Genomic DNA, 27,865 nt, shown 5'->3' with positions numbered 1-27,865 from the left:
CTGTTCCGCTTTTGCGTCGTACATCGTCGTCTGCTGTGTTGCGAAACAGAAGATAAAGCGAAAGGGACCAAACCGACCGGCGGGAGGTTCGGAGATGGCCGCGGCTGCGGAGACCTCGGCGAAGGTGGGGGCGCCGAGAAGATGGTCTCTTCAAGGGAAGACGGCGCTCGTCACCGGCGGCACCCGCGGAATCGGGTACTCTCCGCTAACTCTTCTCTCTCTCTCTCTCTCTCTCTCTCTTCAGTAGCAACACCGCGAGCGTGCGAGATTCCCCGATGGTTGAGGCTGTGTGCCATCCGTGTGATGGGCAGGCGTGCGGTGGTGGAGGAGCTGGCGGCGCTGGGGGCCACCGTGCACACATGCTCCCGGAAGGAGGAGGAGCTGAGCGAGCGCCTCAAGGAGTGGGAGGCCCGGGGATTCCGCGTCACCACCTCCGTCTGCGATCTCTCGGTTCGGGACCAGCGTGAGCGCCTCCTCCGCCAAGTCGCTGACCTCTTCGGCGGCAAGCTCGATATCCTCGTGAGACGACTAAGTCACTCCCCTTCTCTCGTCTCTCCTTTATTACCCCTTTTATCGTTTCTATATTGCAATTGAGTTGCATGTTCGCCTCAAAGTTCGTCCCTAAAACCCCTCGTACTATTCCCCATCCAAACAAAGAATGCTGGTATAGATAACTCAAAGGGCAAATAGAGCTGAAGATAAAAGAGCCCTTCAGAAGTTTAGAAAGATTTTTTTTTTTTTGCGGGGAAGTATAGAAAGATTTTGACCTGCTTGGTTGCGCAATGTGATCTTCATAAGAGCTGTTTTCTCGCAATCCGATCTCAAATGTGCACACACAATATATGATGGTTGTAACTTGGTTGTATTTAGAGCCCAACAAACTGGCCTGTTGGAGATAGAACACATGTTCGAATGGCCGAAAAATTGTGTTATTACGCTTCTAAAATGCAATGTCAGCAACAAGGGTTACCGAGTAGAAATGCAAATTTTCAGTTTTATATGGTACTAACGCTCCACATAGTTGAATTAACATCTTTGATTGGTATGGGATTTTACAGACTGATCGTGCAGGTTTTGTTTGCTTGATTTGCATGCCATGTACATCTTCTCATAGATGTGTTTTATTGTGCCTTTCCTTTTTATAATTTTGATTTGATTACGCTATCTGATCATTCAATATCTGAACGTTCCTTTTGATTTATCCTGAATTCATTTGGTCGTCTAGGTAAACAATGTGGGGACAAACATAAGGAAGCCAACCACTGAATTTTCTGCCGAGGAATACTCTTTTATGATGGCGACTAATCTTGAATCTGCGTATCATCTGTGCCAACTTTCGCATCCTCTTCTGAAAGCATCTGGGTCAGGGAGCATTGTTTTCATATCATCAGTCTGTGGATTGGTAGCTGTATTTAGTGGTTCTCTCTATGCTATGACAAAAGGTAACTGTTTTAGCTCACCAGTGAATGTGCATTCAATTTCTTGAGCTTTTCTAAACAGTTATTGGTATTGTTTAGGTGCAATCAACCAATTAACCAAGAACCTAGCATGCGAATGGGCGAGAGACAACATACGATCCAACTCTATTGCCCCGTGGTATATCAGGACTTCACTTACCGAAGGAGTAAAGCTTTTGCTTATCAACCATCCTGATTTATCATGTTTGGATACTTGTCATTTTAAGTCAGAACATGTAGTCAAGTATTCAACTAATTGTCAGGATACGGTATTCAGGCTACATACAACTGTACTTGCATCAAGGTTGCCATCTTCTTGTTTCTGAACCTGACTAAGCTATATTTATTTTACCAATTTGTCTATACAAAGTGTCACCAGATTTCACAAGCTTTGGGTTGGAAAAATGTCCAACCGAAACTAGCTCAGCCTCACTTGTTTTTTTTTCCACCTTTCTTTTCTGTTTGACTTCAGTTTCATCTTGAGGCTGATTTAAAATTAATTATAGCCTTCTTAACCTGCTGATCAAGTTTTTTTCATTCATGTTCATTTGTAATTGGATAGCATAGAAGCACATCATAAATATGATTGTGCATTTTTTACTCTATGCCCATGATTACCTCAAAATGTGACAGCGCACACCCTACTTCTCTTATTCCTTAGTCCCAAATTTGCCTCTTATACTGTTAATATATTCCACGATATAAAAAGGTTGTAGCACAGCTACAGGTGTAAGTGTCCTGAGTACTGCACGCTGAACTCTTCTTTTACTCCAGCTTATCTATTTATCCTTTGTTTGCGGGGTGCTAGAAAATGGAATGTCTGGTCCCTGAACTCTTGCCCTCTTATTGTTTTATGCAGCTTTTGGCAAATAAGGACTTTGAAGGTGCTGTGGTGAGCCGAACTCCACTTAGGCGTGTTGGAGAACCTGAAGAAGTATCATCGCTGGTTGCTTTTCTTTGCATGCCTGGTTCCAGTTACATTACTGGCCAGACGATCTCGGTTGATGGAGGTATGACCATTAATGGACTCTATCCAAGTTAAGATTAATGGACTATCAAGAAGACGGTATGTTCCTGCTGTCCAGAAACGGCCATATATGTTGTTCTTGGGCTTTGCAAGCAGAGCGAATATTGTGTAAACTGACATCACCATGAATATATATTTCTTGTGCGTTTGAAGAAATTGTCCGGTTTCTTTTTCCAACGCTATCTACTGGTTTTTGTCAGGCAACCGGTACAAGTCGAGCGTAAGCATGATGGTTCTCGCAGAGCAATAATCCCCCCGTCCCGTTTTAAGCGTAACCATGAATTTTCGTGTATCCAACTTTAATTTTCCGTCTTATTTTAAATACTTGTATGATTACTACTTTTATTGTTATTAATGATAAAACGTGGATAGTACTTTATGCGTCACTTATGTTTTTAATTTTTTTTCAAAATTTTTTATATAAGACGATAGATCAAAATTTATGGTTGCGCTTAAAGTGAGACGAAGGAAGTATCCCTCTAGCTTCTCCAAGCCTTGTCGATATTTATCTATATCTAATTAAAAAAAATATGTAAGGCTTCTGTAGTTTTTTTTTCGTCCATCGTCATCCGTAAAAGCATTAGTTTCACTCGTCCTAATTTTTCTCATGCCAGCACCAGCCTATTTCGCTCTCCGCCCATGCCAGCTCGCTCCGGATCTGCGGCGAAGTAGGTCTCGTGCAAGTCTGTCTCGCCAACGGAGTCGTGTCAAATCATACATGCCAGCCCATCATCGTAGTGAGTTTGATTCGTTCCAACTAAAACTCGTTACATTATACTTCCTCCGTTTCACAATTTAAGTCATTTTAGCATTTTTCACATTCATATTGATGTCTAGATTCATTAGATGTCTAGATTCATTAGCCTCAATATGAACGTGAGAAATGCTAAAATGACTTACATTGTGAAACGATTCATTAGCCTCAATATGAACGTGAGAAATACTAAAATGACTTACATTGTGAAACGAAAGAAGTATATAGATTAAGAAAAAAGAAAAATCGATATCTCTATATCCTCATCTTATCTTAACGGAATTGTGGCACAAATGTCTTCTTTGGTCGAATCGACTTTAGCAAAAGAAGAGAGAAGGAATTGTCAGGATCGAAGGCGGCGTTGAGTGATCATGTCGAAAAAAATATTATTGTTATTGTACCGCTAGGAAAAAAATAAACTCTCAAGCAATTGTTTTATAGAGACCCTGGTATTTTTTTCCAGAATACCCTATTTTGGGTCGCTACTAATGCTAGCAGCCCTAGTTGAATAAACCCTTTATCGGCTCACTATTGATGCTAATGATCTTTACTTCTTGATCTCAAAATATTACATATAGGTTTTATTTTTGTCTAAAATATAACTATCTAGAATATTTAAAAGGTGATTTTTACCCTTTTACTTCCCATACTATCCTTGGTGGGACCTATCACCCCACCAATCCTTGAGACCCGCACCACACCAATATTATTGTTAATTTTCATCACTTCATCATGTATTAATAAAGGATATTTTAGACCTTTTATCCTATCATTAACCCCCAAAACACTCCTCGAAAGTTATATATTAGGATAGATATCTATTTTAGGATATATGAAATATATGTTGTATATTAGTAGCGGTTCTACCTCTGAGCGCTTCTGATGCATGCCGCAAAAAGACACTAAGGGCTTTTTACGGTACGTGTGTGGTGTTCGGCCTGGGCGTAGATTCCATGCCTAGTGAGGAATGCAGAGCAAAAATGGGACACCCTTTCTCGCGAAACAAGGTTTTACAGCATGCATAGAGGCATTCGGCCATTAAGTAGAGGTCATGTAGAGGCCGGATTCGTATCCATTATCTAACAAAAAAAAGTGGAGGTCATGTCCTTGTAACTAGTTGCCTAACCCCCGGTTCTCAAATCATGCTTATCATATATCACTGTGACACTTGTGTCCTTCTAAGAACTTGGGCCTAGTTGGCTAGTGAGGTCCAGCAAATGAGGAGTTGTATTGCTACTGCCTTAACAAGTTTAGCGGTAACACCCCGCGTGGTGACAGGACTTTGCTCTCGGTAAAAAAGGATGTGTATATTGCAAACAGTGTATGGTAGGGAAGGAGATCGAGGGAGAGGAGGAACTTGCACAGAAGGTCAGGGATGCCGTGGATGCGAGTGTTAGTGATATGCCCTAAAGGTAATCATAGAGAGATTGTATCACACGCTATATTTACATATTTATTCGACTTTGTTTTTTGAAATAGATAAACTCATTATTGGTTAATGAATATGTGATTCTTTCATGAGACTTATGTTATGTGTTGCTATTTCTAAATAATCCCTGATCAAATATCATATGTGAAACAAATATGTTTAGATAATCAGCACATGTATTAATTGATGATCATGGTATAGAGATACCAAATTAATAATGTGGACACATGTTGGTGAACATGTTGTTGGATAGACCCAACATGAGACACTGCAAGAGCCATATGTGTTGTGTCATCAGTGATCTCATTTAGTGTTGGTGTTGAATCCTTAGATCTGAGATTATCATAGTTCTCAACATGTGTAGTAGCTTACTTAGGGACTGCTAAACGCTACTCCGTAATTGGGTAGTTATAAAAGTAGTTTTCGGGTATGCTATGAAACGTGTAGTGAGATATGAATAATCAAGATGGGATTTGCCCCTCCTATGGAGAGATATCTCTGAGCCCCTCGATGTTGTAGATTATGGAAGTGCATGGCCATGCCAAAGGTGATTGAGGAGTCAATCACAAGTTATATAATCTATTAACAGGTTCGAGTGGATGATTAAGCTATTAGAGGATGGCACATATCTAGCCTTGAGCTTAATCGATATCGTGATGCAAAGGGGTTCATACAAGTATACACTAGAGGTTCAGCCGATATGATCTTTATATATGCCTGGTGGGTCAATACGTTCTGCTAGGGGCCGCTATTGACGTGTGGACTGAAAAGGAGTTTTGGGTTAGAACCGAGTATACATGAACCTACAGGGTCGCACGCTTAATGGGCCGAAATAAGGGGATTGGATGGAGATCCAATATAAGCTTAATTCGGATAGGGATCCGAATAGGAGTCCTACGTGCCTTGGAGTCCCGAGTGATGGATCCTATATATTCGTGAGGGGTGTGACCGGCGGAGATATTGCATCACGTGAGAAACCCTAGTCGTCATTTCCCTCCCCGAGCAAAACCCTAGCCGCGCGCGGGTGCTAGTACATCTGCACGTGGCGTTCCGTCCCTGTACGTGTGGATACAGGTAGAGGCGCTGCTGGTATGCGGTGCTGATCGGCATGGAAGTACGGCGAGGAGAACGCACGAGGAGGAGAAGGTCGAGCCGATGCAATCGACTACTTCTTCTACATCGACGCGCGCTACTTCGCGAGAGTTCCTTCGACTTCTTAGCGTTTTCTTCCGCTGCGCAGCGCGTCGAGTGGTAACGATCTATGATCTAATATTTGCATGGTTCCTGGTTACGCGATAGAAAATTTTGATTTATGCTATCGTAGCCTACGCGTATCCCAACAGCCAGGTGGGTCTTATTCATAAACATTCGTGTGATCGTCCACTCGCAAAGAATGCGCAACTATTGTGTCAGTTATCATGATTAGTGTTTTTTTTTCACACGATGGTTGTTGTAATTAGCGTATTGTTTTAAAGTTATTAGCTAGGAGTGTCTTTTTTAAAAAAAAAAATGATTAGCATTCCTGTTTCGCACCTTATGCATATTTAGCACCTTTAGGAATGATTTTTTAACATGTTAATGGCTTTATATTCACAAATTTTGGCTAATTTAAATAAAACTTTCTGTTAATACTATTCTCTACTTAAATTGTCAAACTTTATACTCAAAAACTTTCTAAAAAAATTTACACACGTAAACTTTATGCACATATAAATTTTGCAAAAATAAACTTTGCATGTATAAATAAACATTCAATACAATATTTCATACATAGAAATATAAAGTATAGAAACTCTATACATATAATATTTTGGTATAGAAAAGTTATAAACATAGAAATATTCATATTAAAAAGCGAACTTTTTACTCATAGCTTATGATCTTGCCAGCTGGCACCGTCACCAATCTCAAAGCAACCCTGCTCCCACCCTTTCCCCTAGTTGTGGTGAACGGATAAGCGGAAGCAGGGCCGGCCGGACCGACCGGCGAGACAGCCGTAACCGGGGAGATGGCCGCGGCGGAGACCTCGGGCACGGTGGCGGCGCCGGGGAGGTGGTCTCTCCATGGCAAGATGGCTCTGGTCACCGGAGGCACCCGCGGGATTGGGTATATTCTCTCTCCCCGACCCCGACGGTTGCATGATTCCCTAGTGACACACTGAGACTGCAAGATTCCCTCGACGGTTGACGCGAGGCGGTTCGTTTTGGTGGCGGCGCAGGCGTGCGGTGGTGGAGGAGCTGGCGGCGCTGGGGGCGGCCGTGCATACCTGCTCCCGCAATGAGGCGGAGCTAGGGGAGCGCCTCAAGGAGTGGGAGGCCAGGGGGTTCCGCGTCACCATCTCCGTCTGCGACCTCTCCGCGCGGGACCAGCGGGAGCGCCTCATCGGCGACGTCGCTGACCGCTTCGGCGGCAAGCTCGACATCCTCGTGAGTTCGAAGTTGGACTAATCCCTCCCCAATCCCCATTCAGTTGAACGCAGTATTGGTATATCTCAAAGAAATGAATGTTCAGGATAAACATTTGCCATTTCCCGTTTTGTCAGCTGAAACATTTTAGTGGTCATGGTGGTGATGCATATCTCCCCTTCAGTGGCAGCTTCGACTGTGCTTGGATCGGCGCATTCATTATTATACATTTGCTGCTTGCAGTTTGAATATCTAAGATTACCTACTTGTAATCGACATTTCGAGGCTTTGACTGAACCACTTCCCCAAGCAAGCACCTCCGTTGCTGCAGAAAGAGAGGGATTTATAAATAGCTTTATGTTCAGAAATGAAGTCCCAATTGAATGTCTTATTTTCACGCTGCACAGGCATATAGCATGGTTCAATTCAATAGAAGAAAAATGTGAGCACAAGATTGAATGGAAATTCCTGATAGCAGCACTACTCATAAGACATGGTGAAAAATTGCCTTTTAGACCTCACCAACCCAAGCCCACTACTGCCCAGTGCCCAATAATGTTTGGTGCTAACCTAGAACTGCCTGGAGCTAATGGATTTGAATATTTGATGCCCGTAGTATTTATCATACATCAATTTGCAATTTGACCCAAGATTGAGTTCTGACTTGTGAGCACTCTCCATGTATATTTTCTTGCTGCAATACCTTTGCTTTGTTAATTTACATGTTTATTGCGCCTGCTTTAGTTTGTCACTTGATGATTTATGTTGCCGTTCTTCATTTGCTCTTCTAGGTAAACAATGTGGGGACAAACATAAGGAAACCTACTACTGAGTATTCTGCAGACGAATACTCATTTTTGATGGCTACAAATCTTGAATCTGCATATCATTTGTGTCAACTTGGGCATCCTCTTTTAAAAGCATCTGGGTCGGGTAGCATTGTTTTCATATCATCAGTTGCTGGAATTGTAGCCCTATTTAGTGGAACTATCTATGCTATGACTAAAGGTAATAGTTATAGCTCACTATGAATGTCCATTTTATTTACCAGCATATATGATCATGACTTTGTTCTGTCTACAAGATTTGTGTAGGTGCCATGAATCAATTAACCAAGAACTTAGCATGTGAATGGGCAAAAGACAACATAAGAACCAACTGTGTTGCCCCAGGGTACATCTTAACTTCGCTTTCAGAAGGAGTAAGTGTCTTCTTGTGTTAATTTACTAAGTTTCACTGTATTAATAAGTCGGAATATCATGTGGCTTCTACTATGATGAAGTGTGCTGGTTGCTGCTAGGCTGCATTTGCTTCATGACTATCCTTTATTCCCCCATATAACTGTTTAGATGTTGGTGCTTCAAAGTGCCCTTTTTTGGAAAAATATGCAAAATAATTGTATATCACTATTAAGATTAGAAATGAAGGTTTTGAAGCAATCAAGCACGATCCCTACGTAATTACTTCTTAGAAGTCTCCATGTCTTGTCAATAGCTGCTTCACCATCCTTGTCAATCATTAGTATACAAGCATAAATCATACGCTGTGTTTAGTTCCCTTCAAACTTCCAAAAATTCCGTCACATCAAATGTTTGAACACATGCACGTAGCATTAAATGTGGACAAAAAAAAACCAATTGCACAGCTTGCATGTAAATTGCGAGACGAATCTTTTCAGCCTAATTACGCCATGATTTGATAATGTGGTGCTACAGTAAACATTTGCTAATGACGGATTAATTAGGCTTGATTCGTCTAGCAGTTTATAGGCGGAATTTATAATTTGTTTTGTTATTAGACTACGTTTAATATTTCAAATATGTGTCCGTATACGTCAAAATTTTTACACCTAAACAACTAAACACGGCCTATAGTTATATTTTGCCCAAGTGTGTTGCTTCCAAATGTTACACTGTTCAATAGTTCACTTTATTTCGATATCTTCAACACGCTGAACCCACATCTCGTATATTTTTATTCTTCGAACAGATTTTGGCAAACAAGGAGTTCGAGGGCTCTGTTAAGAGCCGGACTCCTCTTAGGCGTGTCGGAGAACCAGCAGAAATCTCATCGTTAGTTGCCTTCCTTTGTATGCCTGGTTCAACTTACATTACTGGTCAGACGATCGCCGTCGATGGAGGTATGACTGTGAATGGGCTTTACCCCAGTTGAGGAGGGAGTCATGGATGATGGATGTTCTTGCTGCCAGGAAACAGCGCGTCTGATATTCGTGGAGTTGGTTGTTAGAAACTAAAGAAAAGGTGAAAAACACTTGTGTGAAAGTGAGTCCATCATGGACGCGTGATATATTTTTCCATTGCACAAGCCCTTTCAGAACTATGTGATGGAGGCGTTGTTAGCTAGATATTGCGCAAATACTTTGTGCCTCCGTCTTAATTACCTTTCATCTGTGATTCAGTGATGGTTAGTACCTTTCATCTGTGATCCAGTGATGTTTCCAGATCGTTTGTTTGGATTCACACCCATTGCGTAGAACGCTGGTAATAATAACTGGTAGTAAGAACTGTTGGTGAACAGACGCCAAAAAGGCTTCACCTCGAACACTACAGCAGAACGGAGTGTCCAACTGTCCACTTCGAGATGCTGCTGCCTTCTGCCTCGACGGCCATAGGCCATAGGCTGTCTCGCTCGCATCCGGGAAAGCGAGGCGTGCAGACGCCTACGTGCACCACGGACTCGTCGCCAACAGCGAAGCTGCGGAAAAAAGGGTTCTCCCCGGTAGCCTGCACGAGCAAAAAATCTCGCGCTCGAATCCGAAGTGCCCAACAGCGTGATCTACGTGATAGCAAGGTCTCTCGGCCCGGCGCCTCGCGGGCTCGCGGCCACCGAACACGTTGCCCTCTCCCTCGCTCTCTCGTCCACCATCATCGCGGCGCACGGATTCCACAGCGCCCGCGTCGGAGTCGCGTGGCGTTGCCGTCGCTGTCGTGCCGAGCTCTACCTGGCAGCGTGCGGCGCGGGCGTGTCGTATTCCTAACGCAAAGCCTCGTCGCCGCGCGTGTTTGTGAGCGGACGCTGACGGTTGGGACGTTGCGTCATAAGCATCGGCTTGGCTTGGCCAGGCCTCCCACGTAGACATAGAAAAATATATACCCACAAAAGGCTCGAAATATCGTGTCTGTGATCGATCCGATCCGTGGTTATATGATTTGAGCCTTTTTGGGTGAAAGGGTCTGATCTGATTACGGATAGATTCGACTGAAAAGACCAGGAGATCGGAGTCGATCTATTACGTGTTGATTCCCTACGAAAGCCAGGTTTTGGTTGGCTGTTGCATAATGCTCGCTCCGTGGCAACCACATTATTGAAAAAAATTCGATGCTTACGCAACGAATTTGACATGTTTTTCTTTTCCCTTTGGATAATTCGTGCTTGGTGTATTATCTTAGACGAGTCCACGTAAGGGTATCATAGCTCATCACCTGGCAGAGACATTGGCCAACCTCTACATCTGATACTCATAATAGTATAACACAAGACCGACGAACGTACGCTACCTGTTATATGTTGGTTGCTCTACTAACGTCGTGTCTTACGTTAACAACGGCTTTGATTGTCTCATTTCCTTTCCAGTTAACCCAAGATCCAACGTTACAAAACTACTATGAGCGAATAAACTGTGCTTCAAATATTGCTCGATGTAACATATCCAGCCACATTGTCTTGATGAGATATATGACTGGATTTTGCAAATTTCTTCAGCTTTACAGGAACAATCTTTTTCATATATATAATATAGTAATTGCATATATTTTAAAAAGAAAAACTTTGATGATTAACCAGGTCACTGGAGTCTCAAACCTCTTCTAGCCTGATTCAATCAAATATTCCAAAAACTTGTTGCAGGTTAGATGAATCCCAAGTTTTGGAGGGTGAACTCCTCCACCAGAGAACCGTGAGGCCTCCTTTTTTGGTTCGGCCGGAGGCAGCGGGTGAGATTCGAGGGCTTGGAAAGGGTGTGATTTTGAGGGGGTTAGGTCCCTCCAAGACGATGAGAGAAAAAGGGTTTATACATGTTCGGGCCGCTATGAAGCGTAATACCCTACTCCTGTGTGTATGATGATTCTTCTGTGCTTAGAAAGTCCCTAAATCCCTGGTGTACAAGCTAGGGTTAGACAAGCTTTGGCTCAGGGATCCAGAGTTCAATCCCCCTCCCCTTCCCGCTAGGTATGGTCCTCCTTTTATATTCTAAGGGGATACCACATATGCTGCGAGTGCTACTTAGGGAGAAGGGAAAATGTTCTCTATATTAGTTACATGTCTTGTGCCTTAGCCCAGAAGCTATTTGCATATCGGCTGCTGCGTGGGGCCCATCAGATCATGCGGGGCGTCCTTGTCATTCGCCGTTTAATGGTTGAGGACTTCCGAGTTCCCGTTCACACGGGGAAATAGGAACACGGGTCAGTTCAGAGTGGTTGGACCATCTCTGACCGGGATAAGAGGCTGTGAAGCACGTCATCATTATGATGGGACGGGATGGAGCACGCCGCACGCTGCCTGACACACTGACAGGGTGGGGGTACACAGTCGTCGTCCCATCGATCATTCGACCGGTCACAGACCGGTCAGATGCGCAGCATGCCCGCATTAAATGCGGCATGGCGTGGCTGCATAGACCACTGTAAATGCAGTTAGGTGGGCGTGAGGCACGCCCACCTAACCCTATACACGTGGGCTGATACGTGGAGGGGTCAGGGCGGCAGCCTCCTCTCTCTAGCTAGGAGGGGGCAGTAGTCGCTCCACCCCGGGCTTGATCCCCCTCGGGGGAAGCCACGTGGGTTTGAGGGCGGCCTCCTTCCTCTAGACGTGATACCCCGAGCCGATATCACCGACACCAAGGGATATCAATCGGTTAGCAGATAAACTGGCAAAGGAAATTAAAGTTCATCACCAACCTAGTAGCTTGGTCCATGTCCGTGAAAATACATCACATAAAGTTAATCAACCTAGTAGCCTGGTCCATAACTGTCAAAATATATCACATCTTGCTTATCCTAGCAGAGGATGCTATGCTAAAGATCTGAAAGATTATTTCAGTGCAATTAATTGAACGCTTAATCATGTACTCTATTTCTTACTCCCTCCGTTCCATTATAAGTGCAGTTCCATTATAAGTGCAGCCATAAGTTTTCGTGCTCAATGTTTGGCCGTCTTATTTGAAAATTTTATGAAATTTTTTTAAAAAGTTAAGTCACGCATAAAGTATTATTTATATTTTATCATCTAATAACAATAAAAATACTAATCATAAAAATATTACGGATAGTCAAAGTTGGGCACTGAAACTCACAACTATGCTTATTATGCAATGGAGAGAGTAAATGAAATAAAGGGCCTCTTTAGATCCCATCCCAAAATTTTTACACCATGTCACATCGAACATTGAAACACATGCATGAAGTATTAAATATAGGCTAAAAATAATTAATTGCACATATTGCAACTAATTTGCGAGACGAATCTTTTAAGCTTAATCGCTCCATGTTTTGATAATATGTTGCTACAGTAAACATTTGCTAATGACGGATTAATTAGGCTTAATAAATTCGTCTTGCGGTTTACTGACGGATTCTGTAATTAGTTTTTTATTAGTGCCAAACACCCCATGCGACATCCTATATAATATTCGATGTGACACGCTAAAACTTTACACCTCTGGATCTAAACATCCCAACATGTACTGTCATATAGACAGTCCCAAACATTAGGGGCCCTTGGAGGCCTCTATAATAAGCTTAGTCGCGCGTCCGTGCAATGGATGATGTTTGCCTATAATATTTGTTCATGTGCATAGTCCATATATGGAATGGGGGTAGGCAATGCCCCTGGGTTCAAGGATACAACGCCTGTAGTATTCCACGTCGATGATAGAGTGGTTTTGTAAGCCGCCCAGGACACCAACTTGCATTATATGTCAGCCGAATCAATTCAACGTGCTCTTCCTACTCAAACTACGGGTGTGTTTTGTTTCTTAAAAAAGTTAAAATTTGAAGAAAGTTAGAAGTTTAAAAAAAAAGTTAAAAGTTCATGTGTGTAGAAAATTTTTTGATGTGATATAATATGATGGAAAGTTGGAAAAGGGAGAAACTAAACACATACTCCTACGACTGCCTACTCCTGCCAAAAGGAATTAAGGTGGTGTTTGGATCAGAGACTTAATTTTAGTCTCTGTATTTATATATTAATTTAGAGCATTAAATATAGACTACTTACAAAACTAATTACATAAATGAAAGCTAATTTGTGAGATAAATTTTTTAAGCCTAATTACTTCATAATTAGATAATGTTTACTGTAGCATCACATAGGCTAATCATAGATTAATTAGGCTCAATAGATTTGTCTCGCGAATTAGTCCAAGGTTATGGATGTGTTTTATTAATAGTCTACGTTTAATATTTATAATTAGTATCCAAACATCCGATGCGATAGGGATTTAAAAGTTTTAGGGCCCCTTTGATTTGGAGGAAAAACATAGGAATTTCAGAGGATTTCAATCCTATAGGAAAATTTTCTATGAAGCCCTTTGAAACAAAGGATTGAATCCTAATCCTTTGAAATTCCTATGGAATAGACAACCCTATAGAGATTTTGGAGGAAATTTAACAAGAGCTTCAACCTCTTGCTAACTTTCCTTTGAGTCTATATCTCTCATCCAATTGCTGTGTTTTTCTTGTGATTCAATCAAACGGTAATTCCTGTGTTTTTCTTGCGTTTTGCAATCCTCTGTTTTACACTTACATTCATATTAAAATCTTACTTTTTTTTCTATCCCTATATTTTCTCAATCCTATGATTCAAAATGCCCTTAGTCATCTCTTATCGCGTCAGCTGGCCGTGCGGCCAATCACACATGTGGAAAATATCACGATGGAGAGGAGAGATGGACCAGATGGCTGGCTAACGGACCTGCCGCTCCTGCTCATATTTTAAAGCACGGCCCGATGCACGAGGCACCGAACCATTGAACCTGACGACGCCAACGTGCTTACGTGCCACCCCGCTGCGTCCAAACAAGTAGTAGTACGTGCCGGCCGGGGACCATATATATGCCACACGGCGAGAAGGCTACCAGAAGCCGGCGTGCCAGGGACTTGTGTCCTGGCGCGGCCCGTCTCCGGCACATACGCACTTGGCTATACTTGCCATCCCCCCTTGTTTTTTTTCCTCTTCCAATACAATGTAGGAGGAGTACGTATGGGCGTATGGCATATGTATCGCGTATCGGGGTGATCCGGTGAACTGTACCGCGAGATTGTGCGGCGCCCTGTGTTCATCGGAAAATCGCGCGCCTTTCCAAAGAAAGCAGAACAATTCGATACCGTGTGCTTGTTTGTCGCATGCTTTTATAGTTATAGTACTATTTAGTTCCCGGCCCGCACAAGTTCCGTGCATCGTACTAGCAGTAGCAGGCAGGTGTAACCTTGTAAGGTGTGTCGATTTTGTAGTACAATTTACAGCATGCATGGACGGCGTTGACGCCAGAAAGGACAGATATATCACGATAGCAGTGTGGTCCGAGTTGGTTATTTTCACATTTTTAGCGTGCGGGTTAAGTAATTCCTCCAGATTCAAATACTGGATTACTTGTTAACAAAATGTATATAAACACCTAATATATTTTATTTAGACCAATAGTATGTTTGTATGTAAAAACGGATATTGATTCATGTGCTAGGCCGCTAGGGTGGTTAACTCCCGGAAGGGGACCGAGGCATACGATAGTTAGGGGTCTCTCTGATATGATATTATTTCGGCCGAAATTTTTTGTTTTTAAATTTTTTCGTGAATTTTGGTAATATTTGTTCAAATTCAACTAAATTCTCATTAAAATTTCGGACCAAAATTTCTAAAATTTCGGAAATTTCGGTATTTCGATGAGGTCCGATCAAATCGGCTAAACCGAAAGGTTTAACCCTGACTATAGTACGACACATATGCTTTTCGTTTTTGGGGTGAGAAGGAGGGTGGATGAACGACTCTACATTTAAGTATTAGAGAAAAGTGTATGGCTATTAATATTTAAACTTTGAACACTCGTATTATTTTGAAAATTATAAATTCCTAAACTTTAAGTAATTGTATAAGTACTCAAACGTATGCTATATCAACAAAATATGTTGCATCCTTAATATAGTCGTAAAACTTTATTATCTAATCATTCAAAATTTAATTACTTTATCAATTGTCAAAGTTAACAACCGTACTAGTCACAGTAACAAATATTTTAAACCAGTCGAGTATATTTTACTATAGCTAGTGGACATTTCCTTATAATTTTGTAATACACATATACAATCACTCTAATGTAAGATGAATAATTGCATAGAAGTATAGAACGTCATAAGGTAACAAATGAACACCCTCGTCAATCATCAATTTGTCGCCTCACATAAAAATAGACCGTCAACAAAGAAAATCCAATATACTTACGAAAGTTAAGTATACTGTTAGTTTTCAAACTTATAGTGTTGTGCCATCTCAGTACTTAAAGTCTAAAAATACAAAACTTTCCTCCTAAATTTGTTAATGTGAAATGCAAGATCTAAGGGCATGTACAATATAGACCACAGACACCAGTGGTTTCAAGAACCAAACAAAGGTCATACTACCTACAATGGAAACTAGTACAAAATATATTTTGCATTTCAGCCCCTATATTTATATGACAATCCTTATAGTGTATGTTAGTATCAAACCTATTAAAAACTTTATCCCTATAACAACCAAAAGAAATACATATGCACCCCTAAATACTATGGATCCGTTGTCTGCCTCTTCCCCCTCTCTTTTTTATTCTCTCTCTCTCCCTAGACATCTCGTCGCCTTCTTCTCCACGAGACCATCGGCGCTTTCCTCCCAGTCCACCCTGCTGGCGAGACCCCTCCCCTCCCAGTGACCTCGCCAGCGAGACCCCTTCCCTCCCAGTCCCTCACGCCACCGCGAGCTCCCCATCTCCCATCTCCTTCTCTCTAGACGAGATGAGGGCGACGAGATCGGTGGTGCTTGAGCTCTCCGGCGATGAGAGAGAGTTGGGCGGCGGATTTGCCAATGAGCGGCGACGCGACCACAACGGCGGCGACGGTTCCTCTCCCCCTCCCTTCTTTGCAAGCGTCGGCGACGGTGCTTCTCCGGCCATGAGCTTACCGGATCCGGCGGTGGGGAGCAGCAATGGCGGCGGATCTGGCAAGTGGCAACGCGACCACAATGGCGGCAGTGAGCGGCGACGACGACCATGACGAGATGGGGATTTGGGGTAGGTGCACGAGGGGACCGATCGAATGAGACGACGCGCGGGGCTCCGACTCCTCTAACGTGAGTCTTCGAGCTGTGGCTTCGCGGCTCTCGAGCCCAGGTGCGACGCTTCAAGCGTTCCCTCTGCAAGCGCATTTCCAGCCTGCGGAACCACGCATTCGGCTGCCAGCTCGGCTTGGCTCCGACATGGAGCCGTGAAACCACAGGACAGAGTGAAGTGTTGTACATGGCCTAATGTGGCTTACCACCTACTCCCTCCGTCCAAAAAAAAACTCAATTCCTAGAGTTTGAATTTTATCCCACAAAAAACCTACTTCTACCCTCCTACCTTCTCTCATCACGTAAAACGAGAAGTTTTATTCCTTTAATACCCTTTACCTACCTATCACTCTTACTACTTTTTTCAATGATTAAGGGCATTTTAGTCATTCTCACTCTCCACTAATTCCATCTACTAGGAGTGCTAGGAATTGACTCTTTGTAGGATGGATGGAGTAGACCATTTCTCATCTCGATCTCTCCTCGCTCCCATGGAGCAATAGCATCGGCTAACCAAAGTAGAGTAGAGCACTTCAGGAAGGCAAAATGGTTGTCGGTAGACACTGACCATGGCCCTGTTTTGAAGATTAGCCTCAGGCTAATTTTGAGAACTAATGTTTAGTCTTGAATTGGTAGGCTAAACATTAGCCTAGGGTGATATGTTTGAATCCATAGGCTAATTGAGGGCTAAAAGGTGGAGAGAGAGTAAAGAGAGAGGAGAGAGAGAGGGAGATATGGCTGCTTTTTGATGGTCCCCACAAAAAATTAGCCCCATTAGCACCCCTTGGAGGGGCTAATGTTTTGAGGGGGACTAATTCACTTTAGCCCCAAATTAGCCTACATGTTTGTATCCTTAAGGGCTAATTTAGAGCTAAAAGGTGGGGGCTAATTTAGAGCTAAAAGGTGGGGGCTAATAATTAGCCGATGTAACCAAACAGGGCCCATATCGTGCATGACAGTAAGATAAGATTACCAATGGTAAAATGAGTCAAAGTGGGACCTAGCCAAGGAAAAGTGTTTTCATAAGGAGATATCTTCTCGTTTTGTACGTGTCACCTAAATAGTTATTTTTAAAAAAAAATCACAAGATAGATTAATATAAAATATATTACTTCACAGACATGCAAGGCCAAATTTAATTTTCAAAAACTGTAACAAAAATAACAAATATAACTGCAAACATACTATAACAATTTTCAGTTTAATTGGTTCTTTTTGTTGCAACTTGTAGAAATCGATTTTGGCCTTACATGTTTGTGAAGTGATATATTTCATATTAATTTATATTATTATTTTTTAAAAAAAAATTAATAACTATTTAGATAACATGCAAGCAAAGAGGGGGCATCCTCACGAGGGATGAAAATCCACATCTAACTAGCCACAGCAGTAATCAAAAGGTGAATCTCTTTTAAAATATTTTACAATATTTTCTTTTTAAAAATATTTTAAAATATTAGAGGGGCTTGATATGCATGTTAAGTTTAAAGTTGGGGGTGACACCAGGTACAAGTTTAAAGACAAACACCGTGCTTTAATTTGATTATAAAGTTTCAATGCAAGTCTATCTCCTATTCACATTTTAGGAGGAGTGTTGAGGAGAAATTCTGAAATAATAAAACCCACATCGTAGAAACACGATCAGACGCTGGCAAACACGACTCGAACAAAATATCTAGCTGTAGAAACACGAAATATCCCATGAAAAACACAAGCCAGTGTCAAATTTAAACGCACAGGTCCACTCACGTCCACATGGGCGAAGCCGCAGGTACGAGCTGGACAGAGCCTGACCCGGACGGCGACGCAACGAGACGACGTAGAACCGTACACCCCACCGCTAACCCCTTCCCTCCACGTGTCCCCTCCTCTCCCCTACCGACCTCTACCCACTCTTAGTGCACCCACAATAGTTATCTATAAACTCTCTACAAGAAATCCATGTCAGTATATTTTCCTATTTGGAAGGTATTAAATGAAGAGAGAGAGCAAAACTATCTACTAACTTAGAGATAGTCTATAGAGAAAAACAAGGCAATGCATAAGAGAGCTATAGATACTGACGGAGCGTGGGGCTCCTCACCGGGAGACCGCGCAGACCCCCCTTTGCCGGTTCGGCCGGGGACCCTGGGTGAGACTCTAAGCTCCCAATCTGTGGAAGGTTCGCGAGACAGGAAGCACACAAGACGCCGGCGATGTATACAGGTTCGGGCCGCTGAGAAGCGTAATACCCTACTCCTGTGTTTTGGGAGATCTGTGTATGAAGGAGCTACAAAGTATGAGCCAGCCTCTCCCTCGTTCTAGGTTCCCAATCTGGAAAAGTCCCCCCCAAAAAATCATGCCTTCTAAGTGGGCAAGGTCCTCCTTTTATATCTTAAGGGGATACCACATGCACCATTTTTCCCTCTCTGTGGGGACTTACCCTACCTTTTCATAAATGGACGGAGATTTGCATGGTTGCCGTTCGAGTCACCTTCTGATGGGACGGCCCGCACCTACCTCCACTTTCGCCGGGAGCAGGCGCGACGCGGAATCATGGCTGTCTGCTGACGACATGACCGGTGTCAGACTGGTCACAAATCGGTCATTCTTGTCCACCACGCGTCAGCTCAGCAATCTGCACGTTGGCCCTTCTTCACACAACATCTTGCCTGTAATGGTTAGGGTGAAGCCTGGCATATATCTGACCAGGACTAACGTGCCATCTCTGGGAGGTAACACGCTAGCTCCAGCTGGGGACGAGCGCCTAGAAGCCCTCGTCCTGACGGGATGGGGCGAGGCGTGCGTCAGACCGCCTGTCGCCACCTAACCCGCGATCTGACCGGTCTGTGACTGGTCACAGACCGGATAAATGAGTGCACTGCACTGCGTTACATGCGGCGTGACACGCTCAGCCAAACCGCAATAAATGTGGTTAGGTGAGCCCCACTGTGCTCACCTAACCCATACACGCGGAGCAAAAAACCCACGAGGGGTCGGGGCGCCTCGGCCCTCGGGGCCGAGGCGGGTGCAGCCCGACCCCTCGGGGAGACAAAGAGAAGGGCGGCCGTATCACCCTCGGGCCCGACCCCCCCGAGGGGGTTAGGCCACGTGGGTGATCGCGTCTGCCTCAAGTCTCTAAGTCATGATACTCCCGGTCCCATGTCACCGACAGTAGCCCCCGGCGTTATGCCAGGGCGATCGCCCTCCTCGAGGGAAGCGGTCGGGCGTGACGCCACTTCTAAGGCCTGGTGACAGGTGGGGCCGGTTCCTGCAGGTGCCGTCGAACTACATCACCCAGAGGGCGGTGTGAGGCAGCTGCTATGGGCTCGAGCTGGCCTCGGGGGCGGAGACGAGCTCGGGAGCTGGGGTCCACTCCGCCACAAAGTCGGCGAGGGCCTGGCTCTTGATCGCGTGGCTTGGTTCAAAGCGCAAATCGAATTCAGAGAGTTCGATTGCCCATTTCACCACCCGTCCAGTACCCTCTCGGTTATATAAGATTTGGCCGAGGGGATAAGACGTAACCACCGTGACCCGATGCGCCTGGAAATAATGGCGCAACTTCCTCGAAGTTATCAGAATAGCGTAAAGCATTTTCTGGGCCTGAGGGTATCGGGTCTTGGCATCCCGGAGGGCCTCACTAACAAAGTAGACGGGCCGCTGCACCTTTCGGTGGGGCCGATCCTCTTCGCTAGGGGCCGCATCCCTGGGGCGCTCTTCACCCAAGCGGCCTCGCGGGGCGCACTCGTCTTCTGTGCCGATGACCTCGGGGTCGGAGGACGACAGGGGCGGCCTTCCCACAGTGGCCTCGGGGCCGTCCTGGGGGTCGGGGGCGCCTGGCACCATCGGACAAGCAGGCGGAGGGCCAGCTCCGGCCGTCGGGGGCCTTGGGCCGCCGTTCGGCTCGGGGGCCTCTCCTCCCTGCTCTCTCTTTCTTCGGGCAGAATCCCGGCGGTCGCAAATCGCGCGTATCAGCAAGGGAAAACCGACCGACAATAATGAGCGGCCCCTCGGCTCGCGTTTGCCTTCAACTCCGACGAGGAGTGCGGTGACAACGGTGCGGACGACAGCGACGGCGAGGCCGGCTACCCGGGCGCGTCGGAGTGAGCCCCCAGGCCTCCGCCAATCTTAATAGCTTTTCCTTCTTCTTCCGAGGCCTTCGGGCCCCCTTCTTGTTATAGGCTGATTTAATCTGCAATCAAATAAAGAGGAAATTTTTTGTGTCAATTCTATTTGTTGTGTGTATGAGACGAGGATGCCTGTGCCGCGGTCCTTTTGTGTCTTGGTTTGAACAAGGGCTCGTGCCCTGGTCCTAGTCCTCAAATGGCTCGGGTCGGGGCTAGTGCCTGGGGAGATCCACATGTCGAGACTGGCCAGGCCGGGAACGTGGTGACCGAGGGTTATGGGTGACCCGATTGTGGGTTTTTGCCGATTCCCCCCCGGAGTTCACCACGCCCTGGGGCACGGCTCGGTTCTGGGCCCCGTTTGGCGATTTTAGCCGACCCGAGCCCCCGAGGGCAGGATTGAACACGAGTGACCTATTTCAAGTCAAGATTCTTCAAAAGGAAACAACAGCACAGATACAGCCTTTAGGAAATCGAAAATGCTTTTATTGAAATACGGAAGAGAAAAAAAAGAAAAGGCCCCGGCCAACCCTGCACGCCCGAGGGGGGTGCGGGGTTGGCCCGAGTCCGAAACCTGACACCCGATCCCCCTTTAGGGGTAGAAGCGACGAAGGTGTTCGATGTTCCACGGGTTAGGCAGCTCTGTGCCGTCACCCGTGGCCAGCCGAACGGAGCCCGGCCGGGGGACGCCGATCACTCGATATGGACCCTCCCACATTGGTGAGAGTTTGCTCAGTCCAGCACGCGTTTGGACACGGCGTAGGACGAGGTCGTCGACGCAGAGTGATCGGGCCCGGACGTGGCGCTGATGGTAGCGTCGCAGGCTCTGCTGGTAGCGCGCGGCTCGAAGGGCCGCGCGCCACCTTCGCTCTTCCAAGTAGCCGAGGTCAGGGAGCGTCGGCTTCCTTCTTTTTGTCGCTCGCAGGCCTCCCCTTTCGGGTGGCCAGCGAAACGCCTTCGACGGCGAGGACATGACCCTCGTCGTCGGAATGGGCCGACCTCTTCTTCCTCCTCCTGTCCCGCCGCCCTGACCGAGCGGCGGACCCGGGGACGGCCGAAGCTGCCACACCGGAATCGGAGGGGTTCCAAGTCCAGGCCTCCTCCTTGCGAGCCACTCAGTCCGCGAGCTGAAAAAGCTCCGCGGTAGTCTGGGGCTCCTTGGAGGCGATCTTTTCGAGCATGCGGTTGTGCCGCACGCCCTCCCTGAACGCGTAGATTACCGCGTGTGCAGGGATGCATGGTATGGTGTTGCGGACTTGACAGAACCGCTGAATGTACGATCGAAGTGACTCATCGTCCCTTCGCTGTACTGCGTGCAAGTCCGCTTCCTCACCGGGGCGCGGATATGTGCCTTGGAAGTTCATGGTGAACTGTTGGCACAAATCCTCCCAAGAGTGGACAGACGCGGGTGGCAAGTTCATTAGCCAACCCCGTGCCTGTCCCTTCAGGGCCATGGGAAAGAAATTCGCCATGACCCTGTCGTCACCCCCGGCGGCCTCGATCCCGGTCGTGTAGACCTGGAGAAACTCGGCGGGGTTGACGCTCCATCATATTTTTCGGCGATGGTGGGCCGGAACCTTGGGGGCCAACGGACATTCCGAAGGCTCGCCACAAAGGCTCTACAGCCGACACCACCAACCGGGGGCACGGAGGGCTGATCCCCGCGTCCGTGGTGAGGTGACACTCTGGACGAGGAAGCGCCCTCCGTTGTGTGGGCAGCACGTCGGTCATTACGCCGGCGCTCGATGCTGGTGCGGGCGTCCGGCCCCCCACGCAGATCTTCCCGGGTCGAAGGAGTCGACGTAGGAGTGGCGGCCGAATGGCGAACAGCGGCTGCCGCTCGTCGTGCCCTTCGTCTTGACGACGCGGAGCCGGTGGTAGCAGCACCAGAGGCCTTGGTGGCGGAGGACCGCCCACCAGCATCTAGGCGCTGCCTTGCAGTCATGACCAATTTGGCCACATCGTCCAGCCAACGTTGGGCTGGAGACTCCGGGTCATGGGCGACGGGCGGGTGACGTAGGAGCGCGCCTGCAGCTTGGAGCGCGCCCTGGGGCGTGCTGCCGTCGCGGTAGACGAGGAGACGACGCTCCCCATCTCGCCGCCCTTCTTCACCTCCTGTGGATGTCGAAGTCGCGGATCCTTCAGCCCTCTCGAGCGCCTTTTCCCGCCTAGGACTTTGGCGTGGAGGGGGCGGTGGAGTACGAGCTCGACGGCGTGGGTTTGGCTCCCCGTCGTCACCGCTCATACTCGGGGAGAGGTCGCGCGCCTTTGCTGGCTCGGCCATTGGGCTGAACAGGAAAAGCTTGGCGCACACGAAGGAGTGCGAGAGCTCAGAAGATCACTCGCAGAGTCCCCTACCTGGCGCGCCAGATGACGGAGCGTGGGGCTCCTCACCGGGAGACCGCGCAGGCCCCCCTTTGCCGGTTCGGCCGGGGACCCTGGGTGAGACTCTAAGCTCCCAATCTGTGGAAGGTTCGCGAGACAGGAAGCACACAAGACGCCGGCGATGTATACAGGTTCGGGCCGCTGAGAAGCGTAATACCCTACTCCTGTGTTTTGGGAGATCTGTGTATGAAGGAGCTACAAAGTATGAGCCAGCCTCTCCCTCGTTCTAGGTTCCCAATCTGGAAAAGTCCCCCCCAAAAAATCATCCCTTCTAAGTGGGCAAGGTCCTCCTTTTATATCTTAAGGGGATACCACATGCACCATTTTTCCCTCTCTGTGGGGACTTACCCTACCTTTTCATAAATGGACGGAGATTTGCATGGTTGCCGTTCGAGTCACCTTCTGATGGGACGGCCCGCACCTACCTCCACTTTCGCCGGGAGCAGGCGCGACGCGGAATCATGGCTGTCTGCTGACGACATGACCGGTGTCAGACTGGTCACAAATCGGTCATTCTTGTCCACCACGCGTCAGCTCAGCAATCTGCACGTTGGCCCTTCTTCACACAACATCTTGCCTGTAATGGTTAGGGTGAAGCCTGGCATATATCTGACCAGGACTAACGTGCCATCTCTGGGAGGTAACACGCTAGCTCCAGCTGGGGACGAGCGCCTAGAAGCCCTCGTCCTGACGGGATGGGGCGAGGCGTGCGTCAGACCGCCTGTCGCCACCTAACCCGCGATCTGACCGGTCTGTGACTGGTCACAGACCGGATAAATGAGTGCACTGCACTGCGTTACATGCGGCGTGACACGCTCAGCCAAACCGCAATAAATGTGGTTAGGTGAGCCCCACTGTGCTCACCTAACCCATACACGCGGAGCAAAAAACCCACGAGGGGTCGGGGCGCCTCGGCCCCGGGTGCAGCCCGACCCCTCGGGGAGACAAAGAGAAGGGCGGCCGTATCACCCTCGGGCCCGACCCCCCCGAGGGGGTTAGGCCACGTGGGTGATCGCGTCTGCCTCAAGTCTCTAAGTCATGATACTCCCGGTCCCATGTCACCGACAGATACCAATGTAGATATACTATTAATGTGGTTTCCTATTAATCGAATCTATTGCTAAGATGTATATGTTTTATAGAGAGCACCTTACTTTACCATTTTCCATTGCGGTTACTCTTATCTCTCCACGGATCCGCGCTCAGGCCACGTCGACACGGTCCCCCACCCCCTCCGCACCCCGCACACAGCCGAGCCGAGTGAACCGAACCGCGGCTCGCTCGCGCCTCGCCTCGTTTACGTGTCGCCCCGCCCATCCCGCGCGCCGAACAGCAAACACCGCCGCGGCTACTAGCGCCTCGCCCAACTCGTGGCGCGCGGTGAAGCCTCCCAGCTCGCGACCGCCCGGTGGACGCGTCCCAGCCTCGACACGCGTCCGGGCGGCACGTACCGGCCACGGGCGCGCGTCACGTGGAGCCGCATCCAACGGCCCCCGGCGCGATCACACAACTGTACGTGTGGCCCGCGCCCGCCGCGTGGCACGTCGCCTCTCCCACCCCCACCCCTTCCCCCACCCACTTTTATATCGCCGGCCGCTACTTGCCATCACCTCTTCTCAATCGCTCTCACCGCTTCGAGGAGAGAAAACATTTCTTGCTTGACGAGCTGAGCTGAGCTGAGCAGAGGAGCTCCCACCTTCTCTCCCTCTGTTGCAAGGGATCTTTCGGAGATTTTGTTAGTTCATGGCGGAGATTTGCTGCGAGGTTGTGGCTGGATCGTCGTCGGAGGGGAAGGGCCCGGAGTGCGACACCGGGAGCCGAGCGGCGAGGCGGCGGCGGATGGAGATCCGGCGGCTCAGGGTGGTCGCGGAGCGTGGGGCGGAGGAGGAGACCTCCGGGAAGAGGCGGAGGCTTGATGGCGGCGGGGGAGAGGCCTCGACGGACGAGGAGGACAGGGAGGTGGAGCGCGCTAGGTACGGCTTTACGTCGGTGTGCGGACGCCGGAGGGACATGGAGGACTCCGTCTCCGCCTGCCCGGGGTTCCTCCCCGGCCACCACTTCTTCGGGGTGTTCGACGGCCACGGCTGCTCTCATGTGCGTGCCTTGCTCTCTTTGCTCGAGTTGTTTAATCGAACACCTTTTTGATGGTGTCAATAGATCTATGCGCCGAAACGCGCGGCGCGCGCATGTGCGGCGGTTTTGACTCGGAGAGTAGTACTTATTGGAATGGTTTGCATGTGCATGCAGGTGGCGACGTCGTGCGGGCAGCGGATGCACGAGATCGTGGTCGACGAGGCCGGCGCCGCCGCTGGGTCGGCGGGGTTGGACGAGGAGGCGCGGTGGAGGGGCGTCATGGAGAGGAGCTTCGCGCGGATGGACGCGGAGGCCGTGGCCTCGTCACGGGGGAGCGTCGCCCCGGCCCCCACCTGCCGGTGCGAGATGCAGCTGCCCAAGTGCGACCACGTCGGCTCAACGGCCGTCGTCGCCGTTCTGGGCCCTCGCCACGTCGTCGTCGCCAACTGCGGCGACTCGCGCGCCGTCCTCTGCCGCGGTGGCGCCGCCATACCCCTCTCATGCGACCATAAGGTATGGGGATGTGTGCGTACACATGGTCAACCAAAAAAAATCTAAGTTTTTCTTACTTTAATCGCGTTGCTCTAAACGTATCTGCTCTGATCGATTCAGCCGGACCGGCCCGACGAGCTCGAACGGATCCACGCGGCGGGAGGGCGCGTCATCTTCTGGGACGGCGCCCGCGTCTTTGGCATGCTCGCCATGTCACGAGCCATCGGTGAGCTCTCTACTCTAGTACTTTTGAAAATCTCTCGCTATGACACAAAAGAAACAAGCGCCATGTGCTGACTGTTTACATGGATGCGCCATTGCAGGGGACAGCTATTTGAAGCCGTACGTGATATGCGACCCGGAGGTGAGGGTGATGGAGAGGAAGGACGGCGAGGACGAGTTCCTCATCCTGGCCAGCGACGGCCTGTGGGACGTGGTGAGCAACGAGGTTGCCTGCAACGTCGTGCGCGCCTGCCTGCGGAGCAGCGGGCGGCGCGAGAGGAACCGGTCGAGCCCGACGTCCAACCTAAGCCCGAGGCAGAGCAGCAGCAGCGGCGACGAGGCGCCCAACGACGGTGCTCCTTCCGCCGCCGCTGGCTCGGAGAGCGACGAGGAGAGCGCCGCCGAGGAGGACAAGGCGTGCGCCGAGGCGGCCGTCCTGCTGACCAAGCTGGCTTTGGCGCGGCAAACCTCGGACAATGTCAGCGTCGTCGTCGTAAATCTCAGGCGCCGGAAATTGTGACAAGTGGATCCATCAGACATACTACTCCTCTCGGTTTCCTGGCCATCTCTAACTCGAATTCACCTGGACGAAGCCGTGATCAAACAGAACGTTCCGAATTATGTGATCAAACAGAATGTGGCATCCTCAAAGCATATAATTGCAGATTATTATAGCATTATTTCGTTCACTTCCTTTCTTTGGGCGTTTGTGATCTCGTCAGACAGATCAGCCCGCTCCTTATTTCAGCAAAAAAAGCTCATGTGTTTCCGATGTTTGAAGAGAAACTTCCTCAAGCGTCAGAGAAATTGTAGTATAATTGAGTGTCCCCTTTGCTCGTGGAAATATAAAGAAGTTCCTACTTTGCTCTGACTAGATTACTAGATTGCGACACACTGCTGTGTTCATGCGTTTATAGTTAAATTATTTCCGTTCATCCTGATGATTGTGCAAACGTATTAGACGTGTTGGGCAACCGAATCGCTTGTGCCGTCTCGATTAGTCAATTAATAACACCCCACAGATGTTCCTCTCTTCTTGCCGTTTCCGAAAAGCTCCGATTTTAAATTCAGTTTGGAACGGGTAGAACACATAGGCTTCAACACACATACAATATACGTGTGCTTTTCGCACGCTAAACTCAAAAAACGTATCATTATCATAGTGTCGTTGGTGTCGTGTTCCCCTATTTGATGATCATGATGCGGGCTTTCGTGGTCGCTGAAAAGTCCTTGCTGGTGGGTGAACCGTGCAGTGGTGTGAGTCAACAAACACGCGAGCCTAAGATTAGCAACCAAACTAATAGTGGACACGAGGCACGCAGCCGTGCTACGACGACTTGACGAGCAGGCGAACACAGGAGAGAAAAATGAAAAAGAAAAGAAAAGATGGGTGAAATGAAATCACGTTTTCAGGAAGCCGAATGCCATCTGTCGCGTGGTCCTCTGTTTGGCCGATATGGCTACGATCGCATCGAAGATTCTCTCTCCGGATTGTGCATTGTTTGATTGGGACGGCATTTATCATCTCGCGCCACGTAAGGGGGCCGTCCTCGGCTGGGACTTTTCGGTTCTATTCGTTCTTCCTTTTTTTTTTCTTCCTCTATCTCTTTCTGACGATGCCGATGCTGTACTTTTCGTCCCTCTAGTGGAAGGTAGCTGTGTCGTCGTCGTGTGTTACACACAGGTCGCGCAGTGTAACCTGGCTCCTGCCTGCTGGATCGTCCCGGGGCCTTTTGGCTTTTACCTCCCCTAATGCTTTCCGTGTTGGAAATCAAATGCAAATAGTTTATGAATATAGTCAAAGTAAAATAACATGGTTTTGCCCAACCCACCATGGTCGGCTATACGAGGAGAACTCCAAAGCATCCCTAATTTGGAAACAGGAACATGTCGGAAGTAATGCGCGGTTCAAGAAAGTGCACGAAAGTGCAGCATTAACCATCCATACTTGATCCTTCATAGTATTGAACTAACCAAAATTCCGATAAAAAAAATCGCATAAACTGCAGAGAATTCACCCGTCAGTCTGTCAAAGCCGGAGCAGTTAGTTTCAGAAGCATTAGAAACCCAAGGACGCATCCTACGTTTCTCGCCCCACTTTGCTTCGCGGCGTGGACTCTACAATTCGTTCCCCGTGAAACACGAGTGCTTGCGTAACTCTCCCAGATCAGCCACAATAATAAGCATATACACGCTCCTAACC

At 47.9% G+C, this 27,865-nt stretch overlaps 3 protein-coding genes across 8 annotated transcripts; all 3 read left to right on the top strand.

Annotated features, from left to right (window-relative positions):
- The first annotated feature begins 13 nt into the window (after window positions 1–13).
- LOC4332376 (tropinone reductase homolog At5g06060) lies at window positions 14–2,870 on the top strand. 5 transcript variants are annotated; one of them, XR_001544700.2, is made up of 6 exons: window positions 14–195; window positions 312–519; window positions 1,226–1,442; window positions 1,518–1,596; window positions 2,317–2,467; window positions 2,685–2,870. XR_001544700.2 is itself a non-coding variant. In XM_015776495.2 (6 exons), the coding sequence occupies exons 1-6, from the start codon at window positions 95–97 to the stop codon at window positions 2,732–2,734; spliced, it is 834 nt and encodes a 277-aa protein (XP_015631981.1). In that variant the 5' UTR covers window positions 14–94; the 3' UTR covers window positions 2,735–2,870. The 5 variants fall into 5 exon arrangements, 3 of the variants coding, with proteins under 3 accessions (XP_015631981.1, XP_015631983.1, XP_015631982.1); XR_001544699.2 differs by having other exon boundaries at window positions 1,518–1,761; XM_015776495.2 differs by having other exon boundaries at window positions 1,518–1,624.
- Window positions 2,871–6,605: 3,735 nt separating this feature from the next.
- Window positions 6,606–9,510, top strand: LOC4332375 (tropinone reductase homolog At5g06060). 2 transcript variants are annotated; one of them, XR_003241347.2, is made up of 5 exons: window positions 6,606–6,773; window positions 6,886–7,093; window positions 7,864–8,080; window positions 8,157–8,273; window positions 9,062–9,510. XR_003241347.2 is itself a non-coding variant. In XM_015776498.3 (5 exons), exons 1-5 carry the CDS (start codon window positions 6,676–6,678, stop codon window positions 9,242–9,244), a joined length of 813 nt encoding a protein of 270 aa, XP_015631984.1. In that variant the 5' UTR covers window positions 6,606–6,675; the 3' UTR covers window positions 9,245–9,510. The 2 variants fall into 2 exon arrangements, 1 of the variants encoding a protein (XP_015631984.1); XM_015776498.3 differs by having other exon boundaries at window positions 8,167–8,273.
- A 14,978-nt stretch (window positions 9,511–24,488) lies between these two features.
- On the top strand, window positions 24,489–26,536 carry LOC4332374 (probable protein phosphatase 2C 30). Its single transcript, NM_001417489.1, has 4 exons — window positions 24,489–24,969; window positions 25,123–25,461; window positions 25,561–25,666; window positions 25,764–26,536. The coding sequence occupies exons 1-4, from the start codon at window positions 24,619–24,621 to the stop codon at window positions 26,180–26,182; spliced, it is 1,215 nt and encodes a 404-aa protein (NP_001404418.1). The 5' UTR covers window positions 24,489–24,618; the 3' UTR covers window positions 26,183–26,536.
- Window positions 26,537–27,865: the final 1,329 nt, after the last annotated feature.

This window comes from Oryza sativa, chromosome 3, assembly GCF_034140825.1.
Source record: "Oryza sativa Japonica Group chromosome 3, ASM3414082v1".
In the NCBI taxonomy this organism is placed as follows: domain Eukaryota; kingdom Viridiplantae; phylum Streptophyta; class Magnoliopsida; order Poales; family Poaceae; genus Oryza; species Oryza sativa.
Note: the sequence above shows the minus strand (reverse complement) of the source record. Positions and strands in the feature narration are given on the sequence as shown.

Excerpts from the sequence above, each read along its gene's own strand:
- LOC4332376 (XM_015776495.2), top strand. The coding sequence starts at position 95 with ATGGCCGCGGCTGCGGAGACCTCGGCGAAGGTGGGGGCGCCGAGAAGA. Across the intron at positions 196-311 it reads GGCGGCACCCGCGGAATCGG|GCGTGCGGTGGTGGAGGAGC; the intron begins GTACTCTCCGCT and ends TGTGATGGGCAG. Across the intron at positions 1,625-2,316 it reads GGACTTCACTTACCGAAGGA|CTTTTGGCAAATAAGGACTT; the intron begins GTAAAGCTTTTG and ends TGTTTTATGCAG.
- LOC4332375 (XM_015776498.3), top strand. The coding sequence starts at position 6,676 with ATGGCCGCGGCGGAGACCTCGGGCACGGTGGCGGCGCCGGGGAGGTGG. Across the intron at positions 7,094-7,863 it reads GCGGCAAGCTCGACATCCTC|GTAAACAATGTGGGGACAAA; the intron begins GTGAGTTCGAAG and ends TTGCTCTTCTAG. Across the intron at positions 8,081-8,166 it reads TATCTATGCTATGACTAAAG|GTGCCATGAATCAATTAACC; the intron begins GTAATAGTTATA and ends AGATTTGTGTAG.
- LOC4332374 (NM_001417489.1), top strand. The coding sequence starts at position 24,619 with ATGGCGGAGATTTGCTGCGAGGTTGTGGCTGGATCGTCGTCGGAGGGG. Across the intron at positions 24,970-25,122 it reads ACGGCCACGGCTGCTCTCAT|GTGGCGACGTCGTGCGGGCA; the intron begins GTGCGTGCCTTG and ends ATGTGCATGCAG. Across the intron at positions 25,667-25,763 it reads CGCCATGTCACGAGCCATCG|GGGACAGCTATTTGAAGCCG; the intron begins GTGAGCTCTCTA and ends GCGCCATTGCAG.